This window comes from Portunus trituberculatus, chromosome 43 (assembly GCF_017591435.1).
Source record: "Portunus trituberculatus isolate SZX2019 chromosome 43, ASM1759143v1, whole genome shotgun sequence".
NCBI classification, from domain to species: Eukaryota; Metazoa; Arthropoda; class Malacostraca; order Decapoda; family Portunidae; genus Portunus; species Portunus trituberculatus.
The window spans coordinates 12,531,510-12,549,410 of NC_059297.1; the positions used below are offsets into that span (position 1 = coordinate 12,531,510).

The following is a 17,901-nucleotide window of genomic DNA, read 5'->3' on the forward strand; positions in this document are numbered from 1 at the left end:
GCTTATTTTCAGGAGGTGATTCAAGAACAACTTAAAGAAAAGAAGAAAATATGACAAACAAAATGATAGGAGTCCTCAAGACAAAAGAAAATCTAGTTAGAGAAATTGCAGAAAAAAGAAGAGTGTAGTCGTATTTGGAATAAAAGAAAAAATATAAAATATAGACCAAAAGAGAAAAAGAAGAAATGAAATCAGTCAAAGACCTACTGAAGAATCTAAACGACGAAGATAGGCAGAACTTGGAAGAGGAAGTAGAAGAAATAAACAGAATGGGACCATATCAAGAAGGAAAAACGAGACCAATTAAAATATTACTAAAATCACAAGCAGCAACAGAAGAAATATTATATAGAACAACAAAACTTAGAGAAACAGAAGGCTGCAAGGATATCTATATAAAGAAAAATAGAAATGAGGAAGAAAGGAAGAGATACAGTGTACAATGAACTGGCAGCACCAGTAAGGGAAAAAAATAATGAAAGGTCAGAAGGTCAGAAAAGGCATTTTTTTGGAGAATTTAAGGAGACAGGATAAGGAAATGGTATATAAACGAGAAGGAAGAGAAAAAAGTGGAACAAGTTTAACTAAAAATGATAAAGGTAAGAGACTAAAAATGATATATACAAACATAGATGGGGTTTTATCAAGTACATTAGAATTAAGAGATTACATAAAAAAAGAAAATCCGGATATTGTATGCCTGGTTGAAACAAAACTAAATGAGGCAATCAAAATAGACTTGGATAATAGGTATAATGTATGGAGAAGAGACAGAGGGGGTAAAGGAGGAGGAGGAGTCATGATAATGTTAAAGAAGGAGATAGTGATAAACCAAGTGGAATGTGGGGACGGAAAAGCAGAAGTATTGTATTTTAAGATGCATATTAATAAAAAAAAGAGTTAACAATCATTGTAACATATGTGCCACCAAAACAAATTCATGGACCAATCAAGAATATAAAGACATGATAGATGACACAATAAGGAGTCTAATGAGAATCGTTAAAGAAAGGAGAAAAGTGATATTAGTAGGAGATTTCAACTGTAAAGAAGTGGACTGGGAAAATTATGAAAGTGGTATGGGGAAGAAGCCTGGGAGAAAGATTCTTGAACCTAATGATAGACAATATGATGGACCAGAGAGTAAAGGAATGCACAAGATTCAGAGGAAACGACGAGCCGGCGAGATTGGACCTAGTTTTTACAAGGGTATACAAATGAATGATGATATAAGATATAAGTGCCCATTGGGAAAGAGTGACCATGCAATATTAGAAATAGATATAGAAGAGGAAAGGAAGATAGAGATGATTCATACAAAGGAGACCGATTAAATTACAGAAAGGCTGATATTGAGAATCTCAAGAACTATTTTAAAACGTAAACTGGGAGGAGATGGAAAACTCAGAGACAATGCAAGAGAATATAACTTATTTTTGGAAATATACAAAACAGGAGTCAGGAATATGTCCCAAAATATAGACCTAAAGAAGAAGGAAAGAAAGATTGGTTTAATGCAAGGTGTGCTAGGGCAAAGGAGAAAAGAGATGGAGCATGGAAAAGGTGGAGGAGAAATAGAAATCCAACAAATAAGGAAAACTTCAAGGCAGCGAGAAATGAATATGTTAAGGTGAGGAAGGAAGAGGAAAAGAACTTTGAAAAGGACATTGTCGAAAAATGTAAGGAGCAACCAAAATTGTTCTATAGATTCATAAATGGAAAAATTAGGCAAAAGAAACAATAGAAAGGTTAAAAGGAGAGAACGGGATGGTGGAAGACCCAAAAGTATGGCAGAACTATTAAATAATAAATTCCAGGAGGTCTTTACTAAAGAATCCAAATTTGAGAGGCCACAGGGTAATAGAGAGACAATCTATATGAAAGAGATTAAAGTAACCAAGCTTGAAATAAAAGAGTTAATGAAGGAACTGGATGAAGAGAAGGCAATGGGACCAGATGAAGTCTCAGGCAGAATACTGAAAGAATGTAGGGAAGAACTAGCAAGTCCTATATACAACATCATAAAATGCTCAATAGAAAATGGAACAGTACCAGTAGAATGGAAAAGAGCTGAGGTGGTTCCCATATATAAGAGTGGAAGGAAGGAAGAACCTTTAAATTACAGACCGGTATCACTAACTAGTGTAATATGCAAGATGTGTGAAAGAATAATAAAGAAACAATGGATCGAGTTCCTTGAAGACAACAAATTAATATCAAATAGCCAATTTGGTTTTAGAAAAGACGGTCTTGTGTAACTAATTTATTGAGTTTCTATTCTAGAATAGTTGATAGAGTACAAGAGAGAGAGGATGGGTTGACTGTATTTATTTGGATTTAAAAAAGGCATTTGACAAAGTGCCACATGCAAGATTACTATGGAAGTTAGAGGAGAAGGGTGGCTTAAAAGGAAGCACATTGAGATGGATAGAAAATTATTTGAGGGGGAGAGAAATAAGGACGGTAGTTAAAGATATGAAGTCCAAGTGGAGAGCAGTAGAAAGCGGAGTGCCACAGGGGTCAGTATTGGCACCAATACTTTTCCTCATTTATATTAACGACATGCCAGAAGGAGTGAACAGCTACATAAATCTGTTTGCAGATGATACGAAACTGTGCAGAGTTATAAAGCAAAAGGAGGATTGTGAAATACTGCAAGAAGACCTAAATAAGATCTGGAAATGGAGTAAGAAGTGGGAAATGGAATTCAATGTGAACAAAAGCCATGTCATGGAAATGGGAAAGAGTGAAAGACGACCTGTGGGAATCTATAAGATGGGAGATGGAGTAGAACTGGAGAAAGTTAAAAAGGAAAAGGACTTAGGAGTGACGATGGAAGAAGCCATATTGATAGAATTTTTAGAGAAACATATAATTTGCTAAGGAATATTGGAGTAGCATTTCACTACATGGACAAAGAAATGATGAAGAAATTGATAAGTGCTATAATAAGACCCAGACTGGAATATGCAGGAGTAGTGTGGACCCCTCATAAAAAGAAACACATAAGGAAATTGGAGAGGCTACAAAAAATAGCTACAAGAATGGTTTCAGAATTTGAAGGGATGACATATGAGAAGAGACTAAAGGCTATGGATCTACCAACCCTGGAACAAAGAAGGGAGAGAGGAGACCTGATACAAGTTTATAAATTGATCAATGGAATGGACCAAGTGGATAATGAGAAACTGATCCTGAGAGAAGAATATGACATCCGGAAGCACAAGATCGCATAGTAAAAAGCTGAGAAAAGAAAGATGTCTGACAGATATTAAAAAATATAGTTTCCCGCAGAGATGTATTGAGATGTGGAACAGTTTAGATGAAGAAGTAGTGTCTGCAATGAGTGTGCACACTTTCAAAGTAAGATTGGATAAGTGTAGATATGGAGACGGGGCCACACGAGCATAAAGCCCAGGCCCTGTAAAACTACAACTAGGTAAATACACACACACAGATTGAGATGGAATTCAATGTGGACTAAAGCCATGTCATGAAAATGGGAAAAAGTTAAAAACGACCAGTGGGAATTTATAAGATGGGAGATGGAGTAGAACTAGAAAAAGTAAAAAAGGGAAAGGACTTGGGAGTGATGATGGAAGAAAACAATCAACCGGTAAGCCATATTGATAGAATTTTCAGAGAGACATATAATTTGCTAAGGAATGTTGGATTAGCATTTCACTATATTGACAAAGAAATGATGAAGAAATTGATAAGTACTAAAATAAGACCTAGATTGGAATATGCAGGAGTTGTGTGGACCCCCCATAAAGAGAAACACATAAGGAAATTGGAGAGACTACAAAAAATGGCTACAAGAATGGTTCCAGAATTTAAAGGGATGACATATGAGGAGAGACTAAAAGCTGTGGATCTACCAACCCTGGAATAGAGGAGAGAGAGAGGGGATCTGATACAAGTTTATAAATTGATTAACGGAATGGATTAAGTGGATAATGAGAAACTAATCCTGAGAGAAGAATATGACATTAGAAGCACAAGATCGCATAGTAAGAAACTGAGGAAGGGAAAATGTCTGAGAGATGTTAAAAAATATAGTTTCCCGCAAAGATATGTTGAGACTTGGAACAGTTTGAGTGAGGAAGTGGTGTCAGCAACGAGTGTGCATAGTTTTAAAGAGAAATTGGATAAGTGTAGATGTGGAGACGGGGCCACACGAGCATAAAGCCCAGGCCCTGTAAAACTACAACTAGGTAAATACAACTAGGTAAATACACACACACACACACATAGACTTGTGTCACTTACAAACATTATAGGAAAGTTATGTGAAATAATTATCAAAGAAAAATGGGTTAAACATCTGGAAGAAGAACAAGTGATATCAAACAGATAATTTGGGTTCAGGACATGATGGTCATGTTTGTCAAACTTATTAAGCTTCTACTCGTGAATAATAGAAGGAGTGGAAAGAAGAGATGGATGGGTGGACATAGTATACCTGGACATAAAAAAGGCTTTTGATAAAGTCCCTCGTGGAAGACTACTTTGGAAACTAGAGAACATAGGAGGACTGTGAGTAATTTTGTTAGAATGGAGAAGGGATTATTTGAAGGACAGGGAGATGAAAACTGTGATCAGAGATACATGATCATTTTGGGGTAAAGTAACAAGTGGAGTGCCACAAGGGTCAGTGTTAGCTCACATTATGTTTCAGATTTAAGTAAATGACATTCACAATGGGATAAACAGTTACATTAATTTATTTGCTGATGATGCAAAGCTGCTAAGAGTTATCAAAACCGGGGAGGACTGTATGCTGTTACAGGAAGATATAAACAAGATAATTATATGAGTGGAATAAGAAGTGGTAATTGGTGTTCAATGCCAAGAAATGTCACGTAATGGAACTATGAAAGAGTAAGAGAAGACCAATATGGAACTATTTGATGAGAGAGGAACAAATAATGAAGACTAAAGAGGAAAAAGATCTGGGAGTGATTATACAGGAAAATCTGAACACCAAAAAGCACATAAACATATAAAATGTTGACTAATATAAGAGTGGCATTTCAATTCATGGACAAAGATGTGATGAAAAAAATCATCACAAGCATGATATGTCCAAAGCTGGAATTTGCAGTTCTAAAAAGATATAAGAAGATTCAAAAGGATACAGAAGATTGCTACAAAGATAGTGCCAGAACTAAAAGACCTAACATATGAAGAACGGCTAAAGGAAATGGGACTACCAAGCTTACAAGATAGAAAAGAACAAGGAGTCCTAATAACAATGTACAAAATAGTCACTTTCTTTCTGCCTTGTGTTAGAAGAAGACAAGAGGTTATGTAAAGAAGATCAGGATGAGGCAGTGTGTGAAGGATATTGGAAAATACTGTTTTCCACACAGAAAGGTGGAGAAGTGGAATGCATTGAATAATGAAGTTGTTACAGCACATAATGTGCATAACTTAAAGGAAAAATTAGATAAATGGAAACATGGAGAAAGGATATCATGAGCCCACTGTACAATACAACTAGGTAAATACAACTAGATAAAAACACCTTGGACCTAACATATGAAGAATGGCTGAAGGAAATGGGACTACCAACCTTACAAGATAGAAGAGAACGAGGGTACTTAATAACAATGTACAAGATAGTCAATGGCATTGAAAAGATAGACAAGGAAGGCCTGGTGCTGGTGACAGAAGAAGATAGAAGGACAAGAGGACATGTAAAGAAGATTAGGATGAGGCAGTGAATGAAGGATATTGGAAAATACAGTTTTCCACACAGAACGGTGGAGAAGTGGAATGCATTGAATAATGAAGTTGTTATAGCACATAATGTGCATAACTTTAAGGAAAAATTAGATAAATGGAGACATGGAGACAGGACACTATGAGCCCCACTTGAACCCTGTACAATACAACTAGGTAAATACACACAGGTGTGCGTATGTAATGTAATGGTTGCATACACTCAGTGCAGTGGCTAGCATGCTTGACTCACAATTGAGAAGGCTCTGGTTGAAGTCCTAGTTGTGGTAAGGCAAATGAAGAAGACTTTTAACATGTAGTCCCTGTTTACTTGGCAACAAGTAATATAGGATGTAACCCAAGGGGTTGTGGCCTTCCGGTGCCAGTAAGTGGTATGTGAATGGTTTCAATTCTACCCAAAGATCAGTCAGTATGAGCTCTGAACTCTTTATGTAGGGAAATAACTGGCTGCATGACCAACAGACAATCATAATTGAGTGACTCATGCACACACATTCATTCCATTAAAAAACTAATCTGGATAAGAGTAGAGAGAATGACTGGGTAACATAGGATTTGCTCCAGTCTGTCATAGTACAGTTAGTTAGCAACAACACTAATGACTGTGGGCTTGGCAGACTCTGTGGCTGTGTTTGGGTTGTCCTCCTTTGCCTCTGTGGCCTCCCCAGCACCCCACTACCCATATCCTACTTAGGTCACCCTGCCTTGTCTTCACCCAGAGTATGGAGTGCTTGTGCATCACTTGTGTGCATTATGTCCTATACAATATATTTTGGTTATGTATATTTCCTTTAAGTTTACTTGTACAGGGGTTCTTTTCTTGATTTTCCTGTCAAGCCATCCATCACAGTGATTGTTGCTACCCTCTCTGCTCTGAACTGCATCACTTAACTTATTGCATCTAAAACCAGACCCAGGCAGGAATGCCTCAATGTAGCATTGACAGTGACTTATCTTTAATGGCTTATATGTGTCCAGCAATTTCCTTGGCAAAGTATTTCAGCAAAGTTGTCATAACACTAATATGTGAGTATTATGGTATGGTTTTCTTTTTTTTTTCTAACTCAAGTTGTTGATCTAGATTCTTTTACAGAGTACATATAGTAGCTATACATAAGCCGCAGTTTTAGTTATGTGTTCCTAGAGAATACCTCCTTTAGTCGGATTAGTGCAGGTTTTGATGCGGGGAGAAGGAATGGAAGTCTACTGAACTGCAGCAAAATTTTTTACACTACCTGCAGCTGTCATTTTCTATTACATAACTCCATATCTTGCATTACTAATGAGGATGTGTACATATGTTAATATATGTTGGTCTGCATTATGTAACTCATCACATTCTACTAAGTTATGATTACTTTGAAAATTATTGATTCTCCATGGAAAAAAAAAAAATATGTTCTTAATGCATCCTTCTTCCTATTATATATATATATATATATATATATATATATATATATATATATATATATATATATATATATATATATATATATATATATATATATATATATATATATATATATATTCATAGTTTATTTTCCATTATATTTTCCCAGAACCCATTAAACCTTTTACTGAGTAGAATTTAGAGCCCATTCAATTACATGTAGTATGTAAATTTGCAGAGGCAGTTTTCCTCTCTGTATGGTGTCTGAAATCTTGTCCTCACCTTGCCCACTAACGCAACATAGCTGACAGTACTGCTTTGTATTCCTCACCACTCGTTGTGTTGGTGTCATGATTGCCTCCACAGGTGTCTGCCATATTGAAGGAAAGTTGGAAGATAATCTGCAGCTTGCTATTACTATCATTATTGTTATTATAATTATATTACATCATTATTACATGTTATTGTTATTATTGTTTTTAAGTGTGCTGCTTGTTCTTGAATTATTTGCACTATTTATTGAGTGAAGTTTTGATGCACACACACCTAAAAGGATGGAATGCATATTTTCAGTCTTGCCAAAACAGTTGGCTGCCATCACTTCAAGTTTTATTTGCACATTGTTATTCTTCATTATTGTACTGTTTATCTTTCAAAATTTACGTGTAGTTTGATTTTTTCAGCTTTGATTATATTGAGGTATATTTATTCTTGAGAAAGCCATGTTGTAATAGTTTTCTTTCTAATTCAATATTCTTTCTGAAGCACAAGTCTTAAAGGAAAGCATTTCAGTACATACATACATTTCCAGCTGCAATGGTAATGTGAAAGTTTATTTTATAAGATTTTGTAATAATGCTTTCTGTATTATAAGTAATGTATGCTTGTATTAGATTACTTCATTATCATCCTTTATTAAATTTGTGTTTGTAACTAAATTTCTCTAGGATTTTTATGAAGATTCTAGTAACATTTTAAGTTTTATATAATTTCAGTAGCAGTTCTATCATCTTTTTGACTAAACCTCTCTTTCTGTACCATTATAGCAGCAGCACCATTATTCACACTAAGTCAGGCCCTCCTACACTCTTCACAGCAGGGAGGAGGCTATGATGAAGTGGAGGAGTATTCTTCCGAGCCACCTCCAGACCTGCCACCACCACCACCAGCAATCACAACCACCACAGCCCCTCCCGCTGCTGTGCCGCCCGCCTTCTCTCTGCCAGTAGAGACCAATCAGCTCCATCGTGAGTGATTGGCTTGATGTATGCAACCTCAAGTATCTTTTATTTGATTAATTTATATAAAAACTTGCAGATATGAAGCCTTTTTAATCAGAACTATCAATACACATGAAAATGAAGGGGCTGTTCTTTGCCTTAACAATTGCATCTCATCGTTTACTAATCATTATTTAGACAAAATTCTATACATATCAAGCCCATTTAATATGTAGCTGTTCACACCACTTAGAATTAAGAGACTTTTTAATTTTATCTTTTTCATACTATTTAGGAAAACCCTGACACATTCCTCTCCACCACTGAAATGCTACATTTAAACACCCTCATACCTTGTTAGATCCCATTTATACCACTGAAATACCAGTCACTACAGTATGCCACTTAGATACTCTTGTCGGTGGCATAGTGGATAAGGTGGTGAGCGTGGGATCGGGCAGATGTCCACGTGTAGGTTCGAATCCCACCACGTACAGCCTTAAAACACTTTGTCATTTGTCATGTCACCATGATACCCAGGTTCTAGGTGGTTACACCCAAGATGAGCTTGGGTGGTGATATGGGCCCTAATATGGGTACCACTATAAATAAAATTGCCTGCGCCACTAATGGGCGGAAGCTGAACAGCGCTTCCCATACACTCTTCAAGTGTGCCTACAGGCGCTATAGGCCTTACTGTAAAAAAAAAAAAAAAAAAAAAACTTAGATATCTGTATCACACCTCTCTGTACCAATAAAATTCCCCTTTCAGATCTCTTCTTAACCACTACTACACAATTAATTCATGAGGACAAATTTTTTCTTATCTCTTTTATAATATAACTTTATCATACTTGAATTTATTACTTTTAGTCTTATGAAGATTACTGAACTTTGTTATATGCTTTATGTTACTCAAACACTCCTCTTAGATCCCTTCTTCCTCAGTCCTGTCATGATAACTAGCCCTTGTCATATTCTTTATCCCACTCAAACATAACTTTCAGATTTCTGTTTCTTCCCCACCACTACAGAGGGAGACTTTTGCCGTGCTGTATATGACTATGAAGCAACATGTAATGAGGAGATTACATTTTGTGAAGGTCAGATTATACGCATTCTGAAGAGGACAGTGCACGATGTAGATGACGGCTGGTGGGAGGGGGAGGTTGATGGCCAGGTGGGACTGTTTCCTTCCCTCGTGGTGGAGGAATGCCGCTCTGATGGAGAACCACTGACTCCTGATGTAAGTGTGTGGTTGACCTCTCTGACATCCTCATGCATTCCTGTCATTGTTCTTCCTCTCCCCTCCTTTCTTGTTCCTTGATTGATCTCTGTTTTTTCTTGCATTTTCTCCTCTCCTTTACTTTTCTTTTCTTATTTCATATCCATATTTCTTCGTTTTTATCCCTTGTTTCTCATTTTTTTCCATATTCTCTTTTCTTTACCTTTTCCTTTTCCTTCCCATCTCCTTCCTTTCTTATTCTTAGTTTCCTTTTTTCCTTAATTTTCTATTCTTGCTTTATTTTTTTTTCTACATCATCAATACCCTCTTATTTTTCCTAGCTTATTTTCTGCTCTTTTCTTTTTTCATTCTTTTTTCTTAAAAAGAATGACCTTCTTTCCTCCTTATTATCTTTTTACTCTTCTCTTTTCTCCTTATTTTGTTAAGATATTTTTTGTTACCTTTCATGAATTTTTTCCTGTATTTTTTTTCTTCCTTATTTATTTGCATACCTTTTCATCATTTTTTTTTACCTCCTTTTTCCTTTGCTTTATTGACTTTTTTTCTCTCAATTTCCTTTCTTTCTTTTATACCATGCACAAGTGGCATTCATTTACTCTAAACTTCTCCTAACCTTTCTCTTATCTTTAGTTATCCCTGGTACTATGGGTCCTTTTCCCTCACTTCAGCTTCAGTAACGACAGAAACCTCTCTTAAGCTTCCTTCAATCCCAGCACGTCCTCCTCCTTGCCCTTCTCCTTCACTGCCTTCTCCTTTCAACTGTTAGATTATGAAATGTTTTCTTGTATTTCATTTCTGTCTCTGCATATGTATTATAGGTCTAATTTTGTTGTGCTCAGTTAACCAGTGCTTTGTGCATTGCTTTGAGTGTGTGTGTGTATGTGTGTGTGTGTGTGTGTGTGTGTGTGTGTGTGTGTGTGTGTGTGTGTGTGTGTGTGTGTGTGTGTGTTCATGATTCATGATCTGTGTCTAAAAAATCAATGTGACTTAACTTTCAATCAGTTGTTTACATAATTTATATATATGGATGCAGGCAAAAGTAGATGCATTTCTATAATTTCTTCCTCTCTAGGAATAAACTTTTCCTGTGGTTTCATCTTGAATCATCTATTGTTATCATTATTATTATCATTATCATTATTATTTTCCATCATTATGTGCATCTGGGATTGACATGGTTGAGAGCATGAATGATATGTGTATGAGTGTGTAGTGCTTTATCTGGGCCATCCTGTGTGGGATTGTTGGTCTATTAAAACGATGGAAGGATATAATATATAATTATAATTACAGTGGTTTCTTTGCTTAGAGGAAATGGGAGATGAATGATTGGTAAAGAAGATAAATGGGTGTGATATAATAGGTATAAGATTTAGGAGAAGACAGATGGATAGTGTAAAGAAATTTTGGAGGCTAAGAAAGAGCAGCTATACATCCATGAAATTATGAAGAAGAAAATTGTGTGAAGAAATGCCTGTAGATTAAGGAAGAGCAGCTATACATGATTGAGGATTGCAGAAATCAGTTTGAATGCACTGAAGGAGATATAGCATAAAGGACCTTGATTGGAAATTTTCCCTATGGTTAGTTTAGATTAAAAAATGGGAAGTTTTTCAGTCAGTCCCAGAGATACCCAGGTGACACTGTTTCTATGTACAGTAAGTCCTCGTTATACGGTACAAATGCATTCCAGAAAACCTTACTGTAAATTGAAATTACCGTATACCGAACCCATTATAACATGTAATAATAAGGAATGCGTTCCAGCACGTCAAAAGTCACCCCTACAGAAATTAAAATACACGAAAATAGTCATTAAAAAAATGTAAAGTACTGCACAAAAGAAATAAACAGAAAATGTTTTTATTTACCGTTCACTCGCCATGTATTCTATCAGATGATGTCCCTCCCAAGGCTAAGGGACAGTAGGGATTTCAGCCCTTACTCATCTTCCGCTGAGTGGGCAGACAAGGATAAGACTGTTGGAAGCAGATGTGGAAGGGCCAGCTGTAGCAGAGTCATGGATATGGAGGACTGTTTGTTTTTTCTTGTTTTTTCATCATAGATTTCTTGATAAATCTTGACACTTTTCTTTACGTCATGAGCCATTATGCTACTTCTGGCAGGATTTGGGTCACGTTCCTTCAGGGTTTGCAAAGCTTTTTCGATATCACCGAGACATTCTCTAAGAGTTTTGATGTCCAGGCCACGCACAGGTTCTTCTTCCTCGTCTCCCTCCTTTTCTGCCTCCTATGATGCCTTGTCTAGCTCTATAAGTTCATCATTTGAGAGAGATTCAGCATGGCTTTCCAAAAAGATCTTGAACATCATGAACTTCATCGAAGTCAGCCCTATGGCACAGATTTACTATGTTATTTCTGATTGCACTGATGTCGTCTTCGGCGAAGCTTGGGAAGTCATGCATGCATTCTAGCCATACTTTATCCCACTCCAAGTTCATGGTAGACGTCTTCACTTTGTCCCAAGATGACTTGAGGTTATCTAAGGCATGCTTGATGTTATACGACTTCCACCATTCTCTGATAGTGGGCTTGCCAGATCCATCTGTGCCCTTTATCAGTTGCTGCATGGCTTGCCGCTGGTAGTAGGCTTTAAGTGTTTGCCATGATTATTATGAATATATTTGTGCTTACAATAGACCCTTTGATATTCCATTCCATTTATTCATCTAATAAGTAATGCAGTTAAAAAAAGGGGGGGAAGGGGAAGAGATATAACAGGCTTCAAGGGTGGTCAAGTTAAAGTCAGTACTGTGAGTGGCAAGAGGGAGGTGTGGCATGGATGACGTCATCATCCCTGTTCCCCCGCGCTGGGCCCTCTCGGATGACAAAAGCGGATACCGTATCTGTGAATTTTACTTACCATATATCGAATCGAGGGTAGTAATTTTGAAATACCGTAACTGTGAATTTACTGGATAAAGAACTACCGTATAATGAGGACTTACTGTACCTGGATAGATATTATGGTTAATGACACACCCTGAGGAATATAGTGCTTTTCACAGTCAGGCTGGAAAGAAATAGCCTTTGTGTTCTTTGCAAACAGGTAACTAAAGGAAATTGAATAGACTAGGAACTTTTTTTCAGTACTCATTCCAGCATTGAGATAAACTGAGGTGTGGGATCTGCTCCTGATATTCAGATAGATAGAAAACTCTTACCATAGAAAGATGGGAAGAAAGCAGTCTTTGTGCTCTATGTGTATTGTAAAAGGAAGATTAGAAGTGAAGTTAATGAACTGGGAACAACTTATTATCTACATGTTTTCCTATTAAGTTGTGTATTATTATTTCATGATATATATATATATATATATATATATATATATATATATATATATATATATATATATATATATATATATATATATATATATATATATATATATATATATATATATATATATATATATATATATATATATATATATATATATATATTTGTATTCAAGTGCTTCATGTGATTCAAGTGTTAAGGTGATAGCTTTGTATGTGTGTATTCACCTAGTTGTATTCACCTAGTTGTAATTTTACAGGGCCTGGGTATCATACTCGTGTGGCCCCGTCTCCATATCTACACACATCCAACTTTCCTTTAAAACTATGCACACTCCTCGCTGACACCACCTCCTCACTCAAACTATTCCACACCTCCACACATCTCTGTAGGAAACTATATTTCTTCACATCCTTCAAGCACATTCCCTTGGCTATCTTTTTACTATGCAATCTTGTAGTTCTATTTAAATTTACCTCTCTCAACATCATTTGTTCATTATCCACTTCATCCAAACCATTCAACAGTTTATAAACCTGTATTAAATCTCCTCTTTCTCTTTTTTGTTCCAAGGTAAGCAAATTCATTTCTTTTAATCTCTTCTCATAGGTTATTTCTGCCAATTCCGGTACCATTTTTGTTGCCATTCTCTGCAATCTCTCCAACTTCCTTATATGCTTCTTTTTATAAGGGGACCAAATCACCCCAGCATATTCCAATCTTGGTCTAATTAACGTACTAATTAATTTGTGTGTGTGTGTGAGTGTGTGTGTGTGTGTGTGTGTGTGTGTGTGTGTGTGTGTGTGTGTGTGTGTGTGTGTGTACGTACATGTGTAACTATGTTGTTTAATATGGTGTTGCTCCTAATGTGCTTTATAGCTACTTCAAGTGCTAATATGCAGTCTAACCCTCCCCCCCATTCACCCTCTCTCTCTCTCTCTCTCTCTCTCTCTCTCTCTCTCTCTCTCTCTCTCTCTCTCTCTCTCTCTCTCTCTCTCTCTCTCTCTCTCTCTCACACACACACACACACACACACACACACACACACACACACACACACACACCTGGTAGCTCAGTGGTTAGAGCGCTGGCTTCACAAGCCAGAGGACCGGGGTTCGATTCCCCGGCTGGGTGGAGATATTTGGGTGTGTCCCCTTGCACGTGTAGCCCCTGTTCACCTAGCAGTGAGTAGGTATGGGATGTAAATCGAGGAGTTGTGACCTTGTTGTCCCGGTGTGTGGTGTGTGCTTGGTCTCAGGCCTATCCGAAGATCGGAAATAATGAGCTCTGAGCTCGTTCCATGGGGTAGCGCTTGGCTGTTTCGTCAGAGATTGTAGCAGATCAAACAGTGAAACACACACACACACATGGATGACATTAAGATACCTAAAAAGAAGTTATATAAAATGTTGGAGGAACTTAAAGATGATAAAGCAATGGGACCAGATGAAGTTTCAAGCAAATTATTGAAGGAATGTAGAGAAGAATTGATAGATCCATTATATGATATTATAAGGTACTCATTAGAAACCGGGGAAGTACCGGTAGAGTGGAAAAGAGCTGAAGTGGTGCCCATTTATAAGGGAGGCAGTAAGGAAGAGCCTCTTAACTATAGACCTGTGTCTTTAACAAGTGTGGTCGATAAGATTTGTGAGAGGGTGATAAAGAAATATTGGATATGGTTCCTGGAGGATCATAAGTTATTATCAGATCATCAATTTGGCTTTAGGAAAGGGAGGTCATGTGTAACAAATCTACTGAGCTTTTATTCGAGAGTGGTTGACAAAATACAAGAGAGAGAGGGATGGATGGATTTAAAAAAAGCTTTTGACAAGGTACCTCACATGAGACTGCTTTGAAAATTAGAGATTTATGGAGGACTGAAGGGAAAAGTGTTAAAGTGGATGGAAAACTACTTGAGCTGGAGGGAGATGAGAACGGTAATAAGGGATGCAAAGTCGGACTGGTTGGTGGTGGAGAGTGGAGTCCCACAAGGTTCAGTGCTGGCACCAATACTTTTCCTTCTCTTTATTAATGATATGCCAGAGGGAGTAAACAGTTATATTAATTTGTTTGCGGATGATGCGAAGTTGTGTAGGTGTGTGAAGAGTGAAGAAGATTGTGAAATTTTACAGGCAGATCTGGATAGGATTTGGGAGTGGAGCAAGAGGTGGGAGATGGAATTTAATCTGAGCAAAAGTCATGTAATGGAGATGGGGAAGAGTGGAAGGCGGCCAAGAGGGTCATATAAGATGGGTGAAAGTATAGTGTTGAAAAAGGTGAAAAAGGAAAAGGATTTGGGAGTGATAATACAAGACCATGGGCAGTTTGAGGCTCATATTGACAAGATGTTTGGAGAAACATATAGTTTGATTAGTATTATTGGATAAGCCTTTCATTATATGGATAAAGATATGATGAAGAAATTAATTAGTACGGTAATTAGACCAAGATTGGAATATGCTGGGGTGGTTTGGTCCCCTTATAAAAAGAAGCATATAAGGAAGTTAGAGAGATTACAGAGAATGGCAACAAAAATAGTTCCGGAATTGGCAGAAATGACCTATGAGGAGAGGGTCATATAAGATGGGTGAAAGAGTAGTGTTGAAAAGGGTGAAAAAGGAAAAGGATTTGGGAGTGATAATACAAGACCATGGGCAGTTTGAGGCTCATATTGACAAGATGTTTGGAGAAACATATAGTTTGATTAGTAATATTGGATTAGCCTTTCATTATATGGATAAAGATATGATGAAGAAATTAATTAGTACGGTAATTAGACCAAGATTGGAATATGCTGGGGTGGTTTGGTCCCCTTATAAAAAGAAGCATATAAGGAAGTTAGAGAGATTGCAGAGAATGGCAACAAAAATAGTTCCGGAATTGGCAGAAATGACCTATGAGGAGAGGGTCATATAAGATGGGTGAAAGAGTAGTGTTGAAAAAGGTGAAAAAGGAAAAGGATTTGGGAGTGATAATACAAGACCATGGGCAGTTTGAGGCTCATATTGACAAGATGTTTGGAGAAACATATAGTTTGATTAGTAATATTGGATTAGCCTTTCATTATATGGATAAAGATATGATGAAGAAATTAATTAGTACGGTAATTAGACCAAGATTGGAATATGCTGGGGTGGTTTGGTCCCCTTATAAAAAGAAGCATATAAGGAAGTTAGAGAGATTGCAGAGAATGGCAACAAAAATAGTTCCGGAATTGGCAGAAATGACCTATGAGGAGAGATTAAAAGAAATTAATTTGCTTACCTTGGAACAAAGAAAAGAAAGAGGGGATTTAATACAGGTTTATAAACTGTTGAACGGTTTGGATGAAGTGGATAATGAGCAAATGATGTTGAGAGAGGAAAATTTAAATAGAACTACGAGATCGCATAGTAAAAGATAGCCAAGGGAATATGCTTGAAGGGTGTGAAGAAATATAGTTTTCCACAGAGATGTGTGGAGGTGTGGAATAGTTTGAGTGAGGAGGTGGTGTCAGCGAGGAGTGTGCATAGTTTTAAAGGAAAGTTGGATGTGTGTAGATATGGAGACGGGGCCACACGAGTATGATACCCAGGCCCTGTAAAATTACAACTAGGTGAATACAACTAGGTGAATACACACACACACACACACACACACACACACACACACACACACTCGGTAGCTCAGTGGTTAGAGCGCTGGCTTCACAAGCCAGAGGACTGGGGTTCAATTCTCCGGCCGGGTGGAGATATTTGGGTGTGTCTCCTTTCACATGTAGCCCCTGTTCACCTAGCAGTGAGTAGGTACGGGATGTAAATCGAGGAGTTGTGAACTTGTGACCGTGTTGTCTCGGTGTGTGGTGTGTGCCTGGTCTCAGGCCTATCCGAAGATCGGAAATAATGAGCTCTGAGCTCGTTCCATAGGGTAACGTCTGGCTGTCTCGTCAGAGACTGCAGCAGATCAAACAGTGAAACACACACACACACACACACACACACACACACACACACACACACACACACACACACACACACACACACACACACACTAGGCTGGCAAAGGTATCCCATCTCACTCATATCCCATCCAAGCATGCCCATATGTGTTTGTGTCACCCTTCCTTGTCACTCAGCACAGAGGTTATAAGCCAATACTCTAAAATATTTCTGTGCTGCACATCCATTATTTTCAAGACTTTAGCTGAAGCTTCATGGGTTTTCAAGGGTGATTTTTTCTTTTAAGTTTTAGTAACATCAACAAGATTTATAGATTATTAAAGGGTATCTATGTGTTCTTTGAAAGATATTCATGGTGAGAAAGCAAAGTGTTTCTGAATAAGGGCTGCAGACTTAACCTCTTACACCACAACTTGTATCCTTGTCCCTCTCAGCTAGTCAACAAAGAAAGTGAAATAGGGAATACACATATAGTAAAAGAGTAGGAAGCATAAGGAATGTTAGTTTTATATAGCAGTACTATTACTTTAGTTATTCCCATATATGAGAGGGATTGTAATGGTACTGAAGTGTAAGGACTCTTTTATCTAGATATCAAATTTGAATATCATTGAAGTGGAAAGGGGTGCTATTTTCATATTTTTTTATTGATGTTTCATATTAGACTTCAGTTTTATAAATTATAGAGATTCTAAGTTCCAGTAGCAGCTAGAGTGAAGGATCTCTTGAAGTTAGTCATGGAATGAGGCTCAACTTACAGCCAGCATATAGACTGTTTAGTGTTTTTTCTTCCCTTCTGAAACATCACAGAAACACTGAATAAAAAAAATATTGGAAGGAATTGGTTTCAGATTAGTAGCTAAATGGAACAGATTGTCAGGTTGCTATTAGTAAATCATTAAGAAGCTTTAAAAGATTAGGCAAATGTAAAGATAAAGATGGTAGATAGAAATAGGTAGGTAAGTTATTTTAATACAGGAACTGACACATGTAGGTGTGACAAATTCTTATTATTTGATTGGTAATTTTAAGAGGAGCAATATGCACAGTACTTTTG

At 37.1% G+C, this 17,901-nt stretch overlaps 1 protein-coding gene across 24 annotated transcripts in view; it reads left to right on the forward strand.

Moving 5' to 3' along the window:
• The window catches only part of LOC123518142 (protein nervous wreck-like), a 164,839-nt gene that overhangs the window by 112,753 nt on the left and 34,185 nt on the right, over positions 1-17,901 (forward strand). For 23 of the 24 annotated variants that reach the window (XM_045278812.1, XM_045278811.1, XM_045278820.1 and 20 more), the window contains 2 exons: positions 8,235-8,385; positions 9,393-9,604. In XM_045278812.1, coding sequence (XP_045134747.1) covers positions 8,235-8,385; positions 9,393-9,604 — 363 coding nt within the window. The remainder of the gene's footprint in view (positions 1-8,234; positions 8,386-9,392; positions 9,605-17,901) is intronic. The other variant, XM_045278816.1, reaches the window with a different exon arrangement.